This window comes from Zootoca vivipara, chromosome 5 (assembly GCF_963506605.1).
Source record: "Zootoca vivipara chromosome 5, rZooViv1.1, whole genome shotgun sequence".
Lineage (NCBI taxonomy): Eukaryota > Metazoa > Chordata > Lepidosauria > Squamata > Lacertidae > Zootoca > Zootoca vivipara.
Genome location: NC_083280.1, coordinates 30,008,234 through 30,014,491, shown reverse-complemented (window position 1 = coordinate 30,014,491; position 6,258 = coordinate 30,008,234). Strand labels below are relative to the sequence as shown.

General features: G+C 45.5%; 1 protein-coding gene across 1 annotated transcript; it reads right to left on the bottom strand.

The window, feature by feature from the left end:
• Positions 1 to 642: 642 nt before the first annotated feature.
• On the bottom strand, positions 643 to 5,831 carry CCDC195 (coiled-coil domain containing 195). The gene is made up of 3 exons (XM_035133189.2): positions 5,567 to 5,831; positions 3,633 to 3,894; positions 643 to 775 (listed from the first exon to the last, which is right to left on the bottom strand). The coding sequence occupies exons 1-3, from the start codon at positions 5,829 to 5,831 to the stop codon at positions 643 to 645; spliced, it is 660 nt and encodes a 219-aa protein (XP_034989080.2).
• Positions 5,832 to 6,258: the final 427 nt, after the last annotated feature.

Below are 6,258 nucleotides of genomic sequence, written 5' to 3'. Positions count from 1 at the left end.
CAAGAGCAATTAAATGCATATATCAGTAAAGTCAGGCACTGTGTGAGCAAGCATAGTGAAAATGGAATACTTAAAATTCACCATGTTTTAATAGGTTTGTTTTAAGTAATTTGTCAGAATGTTTCAGGGGCTAAATGCAAATGGACACAAACCAAACTTTTATTATTTGAAAGACAGATACGCTTCTGTATTTCTTTCACATACTTTTTAAAGCTTTATAAAATAGACACTATCTCCTGTTCTTTACAAGTTTCTATATTTATGGCAGCTTGAGCAGTAAAAGGAGGTTATAGTACATGCTCTTAAAATGACCACAGTGAACACACACGGTTATATAAAATGCTGTTTAATAGGGTTCTGAAAATAAACCATGAAGTAAAAAATAAAATGAAATACAGCAGAGAGGCATGTGCTATCACTGGGTTTCTTTCAGCCCTCTTTGCACAGGATTTTGACAGCCTCTGTCACAGGTTTTTTTTCCCCTTTGCAAAACAATCTGCCAATGACCTGCAGTGCTGGCCTGGGTGATTCTCTGGGGGCATTCTGCCAAACAGCTTTGCAGAAATGTAATCTGATGCAGGTCTCTCGCTTCAGGCGGGTTTATCTCTGAAGTCAACGGTGGCCCTTTAAATATTCACCGGCTCACATGTCCTTTTCAATAATGGTGCTTAACTGTTTTGTGTTCTGATTTTGCGAGCACGTGAAAGAGCCTTGATTTTCTGAATAACGTGACATGTCCATGGGTAACAGGAAACTGACAGCCTTTACTTTACCCCTAGGGGAAAAAAGAAACATGCGCAAGATATTTGGAACAAAATGTTATGCACTATGTTTTGCCCTCTGGATCACAGATGTATCAATACGACATAATTCATCATTGCAAACGTATCCTGAATTATATCAGGGCTGACGAACCATTAGCTCTCCAGATGTTGGACTCCGACTTCCATCAGCCCAAGTCAGAATGGCCAGTGGTCGGGATTGATGGCAGGCATAGTCAACAATATCTATGGGCCACAGGTTGCCAACTTTGCCCTAGATTGTATACCAGGGATCAGCAAACTTTTCCAGCAGGGGGCCAGCCCACTGTCCCTCAGACCTTGTGGGGGGCCAGACTATATTTTTTGGGGGGAAATGACGCAAGAGCACCATGAGCCCTGGCGACTGCTCACCTGTGACTTGCGAGTGGTAGGGGCTGGTGGTGGTGGCAGGGGCGGGATGATGAGTGGCACGCGAAAGGGTTCCAGAGAGGGGCTGCTTAAAATGGCGGCCAGTTGAGCGCTGCTGCTGCTGACACCAACAAAGCCCAGCCCCCTTCCTCCTCTAGGCAGGGCGGGGAGAAGCCAGGAGGAGGGAGGAAGGAGGCGGCGCTGCTGACATGTGAAGGAGGGAGAGGGAAAGAATGTGTGCGCTGGCGATCCACGCGGCGATTCCCAGACCATCCGCAGGCCGGATCCAGAAGGCAATTGGGCCTGATCCGGCCCGCAGACCTAAGTTTGCCAACCCATGTTGTATACCTTTTGGTGAATTTTTAAAAAAGCATGCTATAATAATAATAATAATAATAATAATAATAATAATAATAATATATTATTTATACCCCGCCCATCTGGCTGAGTCTCCCCAGCCACTCTGGGCGGATTCCAACAGAACAGAACATTAAAATGCAATAATCTATTAAGCATTAAAAGTTTCCTAATCCATCCCAGACTATGATGTTGGGGGAAAAAAGGATTTGAATTCCTTTCTATTCCCCCATGGTGTAGACTGCACTTCCTACTCTTCTAGATGAATCCTCCAGCATGGTTTTATAAGAATAACTACGCAACATGGAAGACTCACGGAATAACCACTTCAAAGCCACAGTGCACTATAACAAGACTAGCCATGTAGAGCCTGGCAGATGTTGTTGGACTACAACTCCCATCATCCCTAACAATGGATGGGGTGATTGGGTGGTGGGAGTTTGGATACAATATCCGAAGGGCACCATGCACTTGTATACGCTTGCAAAGGGTTTACGCACACCTGCAAATATGGCTCCGCATTGTTAGAAACTGTTTCTGAAGCAGATACTGGGCATTGCTTGACAGTTAACAATTCATGTGCAGCTTCAGGATCCTGGTGAAGCTATCCTCTTATGAATAGGGCAAAAATGTTTCTTGATGCTTCTGTTCCTCATATGGAAGCTACTTATAGTCAAGACATCCAAAATTATAGTCAAGACCCCAGTGGGATAATCGAAATGCTGCTCACAGGGGACTGTGATTATACAAGTGACCTTGTAATCTGATGCAAATCCTACTACAGCCAATGAGGTGAACATTGTAGGAGGTACAGGTAGGTAGCCGTGTTGGTCTGAGTCGAAGCAAAAAAAAAAATTCCTTCAGTAGCACCTTAAAGACCAACTAAGTTTATATTTTGGTATGAGCTTTCGTGTGCATGCACACTTCTTCAGATACACTAGAAACAGAAGTTTCTGTTTCTAGTGTATCTGAAGAAGTGTGCATGCACACGAAAGCTCATACCAAAATATAAACTTAGTTGGTCTTTAAGGTGCTACTGAAGGAATTTTTTTATTGTAGGAGGTAGTGTGTTTAGGACTGCAGCCTGAGTCACACAGAGCACTTCATGTAAACTTCCACTTGATTGTTATGATAGTGAAACTTGGCATTGCAAAGTTGACATGCTTTGCATAAGGGATATGGACTCCGTAGCCCTCTAGATACTGTTGGAACACGGCATTCATCATCCCTGATGACTGGAGCTGATAGAAGTTGCAGTCCAACAACATCAGGAGGGCCACAGATTCCCCATCACTGTTTACAACTTGCAATATTGCACCAGATATGCTTTGATTTTTTTTTTTTTTTGGTAAGCCTCTGTAACCAATTTTTGGTGAACAGCGGAATAGAAATCTCTTAATAACTAATTTGTAAATAGATAATGTCAACAAAGGTCCGTATAGTTAAAGCTATGGTTTCCCCAGTAGTGATGTATGGAAGTGAGAGCTGGACCATAAAGAAGGCTGATCGCCGAAGAGTTGATGCTTTTGAATTTTGGTGCTGGAGGAGACTCTTGAGAGTCCCATGGACTGCAAGATGATCAAACCTATCCATTCTGAAGGGAATCAGCCCCGAGTGCTCACTGGAAGGACAGATTGTGAAGCTGAGGCTCCAATACTTTGGCCACCTCATGAGAAGAGAAGACTCTCTGGAAAAGACCCTGATGTTGGGAAAGATGGAAGGCACAAGGAGAAGGGGACGACAGAGGACGAGATGGTTGGACAGTGTTCTTGAAGCTACAAACATGAGTTTGACCAAACTGTGGGAGGCAGTGGAAGACAGGAGTGCTTGGCGTGCTCTGGTCCATGGGGTCACGAAGAGTCGGACACGACTAAATGACTAAACAACAATGGATGAATATGGTCATGAGATTTATCAAGTTCATTCTTCAATTAAATATGCTCAGGTCTAGTCCCATAGCTGTAGGAAACAATACCAATGATACGAAATTGCCAACCTCTGACATTATAAAATGATTGGAGCCATCAAGTAACCAGACTTTTGCATTCTTCAGTAACCTGACAAGGGATTTCTTGAAGCTTCAATCATCATTTCAGTCGGGCCTACCTGCACTTGTAAACATGGTCTTGGAAAGATCGCCTTTTGTTGGATGTACTGCTGGAGAGGCAATCGGGTGTTATTTTAGCAACTCCTTTTTCTTCTTTGTTGGTGAGTTGCGTATCTGTGGGAAAGGTCGGCTGCTTGATTATCTCCTTCACATCTAGGGCTCCCTTGAATGGATTCCTCTTGTCAGATTTCTGGTGTTTGTTGCCAGGGAGCGATGGCACAGATGAGGAGATGGAATAACGCCTCACCGTCATAATGCTACCTGTGCAAAGATTGTAATCTATGTGGTTTGGTCTTTTTAAAAAATAAAATAAAATAAAAATAAAAAAACCTTTCTCATTCATAGCCTGGAGTGACAATCTTAACCTAACAGATCGGGTGGAATCTGACTGAGGTGGTGGGGCAATTGCCCATGCATCCTAATGGAGCAACCTCCACTGTTAGATAGCACTGACCAGCTTCTCACCTGAGAAGGTATTCCTCTGAAAGCACAGGCCACCCTTGAAAAGTGCAGATTAACTGGCTGGAGATCTTTGAAAGGGTGGATCGTAGGCTCGACGAAATTCGCCAGTGGCTCAGACCTAGCCTGTGAGACATGGGCCCCCTCACTTCCTGTTGTACAGCATCACCACAAAAGAGAGAAATCTGAATTGTACTGGAACCAAGGGAACAAGGGGGTATCCTTACATTTGAGAGCAGCCAGTCCTGGAGCCAAATCGATTGCAAATGCAAAAGACTAATTAAACTGCAAACTGGAGACTTCCTTGAGATATTGTTATCATTATTTATTAAATTTCTATACCGTCCTTCATCTGAGGATCACAGGGCAGTGAATAATAAAAAAACACAAAAATACATACCATAGTAACAACATAGTGCAACTTGTGCTGAGCTGTCGGCTAATTCTTGGCCATTCCCAAAGACCTTTTGGATATGCTGCAAAATGCTAGTTAACTAGGAGTGCCATGTTATCCAGCTGGCCAGATGTTAGGCATGCCACCCAAAGCCCATTTACACCATTAGCTGGACTGGATTTCTAGTTCTCTCTTTTTAAAAAAAGGAAATCTCTTGCCCTCTGTCCTGTGACAGAAAGCCAAATGTGCTGGTGCCATTCTCCCCAGTGGTTTTGTGGTGAATGAGCCTGTTCCCCCCTTGCACCTTTCTTAGCATTCCCATGAGAATTTGCTCAGAAGTGAGATCTCTCTGTGTTTTTAATGAGGCTTACCAAGGCTGGCCTGCCCTTGAGGTGAGGCGGTTGCCTCAGGTGGAAGGTCTGGGCCCAAGGAGCCTGATGCTTGCCCCCCACCTCCTCATACATGGCTGTGCCCCTGCCTTCTCCTCCACAGACTCATCTGTGGAGCAACAGGACAGCTATATGGTGCACCTGCATCGTCATCATGGTGATGACCTGCAACATGGTGCTGTTGGGAGATTCATTCCCCGTGTGCTTGTCGTCTGTTTGTTGTCTGTCATATGGCTGTATGTGTTTTCATTCCACAGAGTGGAAGTGACGTAGACAGGATGTTTGTCTTACTGTGTTCCTAAGTGGAACTGTTGTTCCTTTGTTCTTTCTCTTTGCTCTGTGAAGCTAGAGAGAGGGAGCCATGATGAAGAGCTCCGTGTGTGTTTATATGTAAATAAAATAGCTTAGCCAAGATGTTGTGCTACTGAGTTCTGTTACGCAACTGCGCAACCTCCGCGGATCCCTAAAGTGTGCTGGTGTCTTCTGGCACCAGTTGCTGTGATGTTCAGGTGCCCTCCAGACTACAATTCCACTCATCCCTGACCATTGACCATGCCAGCTGGGGCTGATGGGAACTGAATCCAATGACATTTGGAGGGCACCATGTCGGCTAACCTCCCTCTCCCCCTAGCCCATGATGGGCTAAACAAAAGGTTTAGTCATAACTTGCCCCATCAGGAATCATGGGTACCTTTTTGCTCCTGTAGTGCCAGAGCAGAGCCTGCCGAGACGTTCCTGCGCAGAGTCACCGGAGAAGCAGCGGCCTCTTCAACTGAGTCCGCGAGGCTCCAGCCCTTGTCCTTTTTGTCTTCGACCCCTTCTCCCTCCTCTCGCTTTGCCGCCTTCTGCCTGCTGCATGTCAGTTGCCCGCGGAGGGCTCTGTTCTCCCTCTCTAGCTTGATGATTTCAGAGCGCATTTCGTGGATGACCTGCATGAGCCGCTTGTTCCCGTCCATTTCCCACCTCCTTTCCAGACGGCCAACCTGGGAGCCGCTTGCTTTAAAAAGAAACCATGAATCCAAGGCGAGGGGCTCATGTGGCACATAAACACACCTGAACAATGGCACTCCCTCCTCCGGGCTCAGCATTGTGCTGTCTTTCACCACCCAAAGAGCCTTGGATAGACTGTCAAGGCTTGAAGAGCCCCTCCATGATTTATTCATTCCGGGTTTCATTTTTCCAAACTGAGTTTTCCTTTGGTGGCAGCTATTTCAGCGCAGAGACATTGGCCCTGCGAAAGTGGCGATGTGTGGGGGTGTAGTCACGATAATTCAAACACAGCATTTGTTGTGTGTGTGTGTGTGTGTGTGTGTTTGTCCTCCTGCATTTGTCCTGCATGTCAAGTTCAGGCATATCCTGCTGGAAGGCTGCATTCTGCCTTCA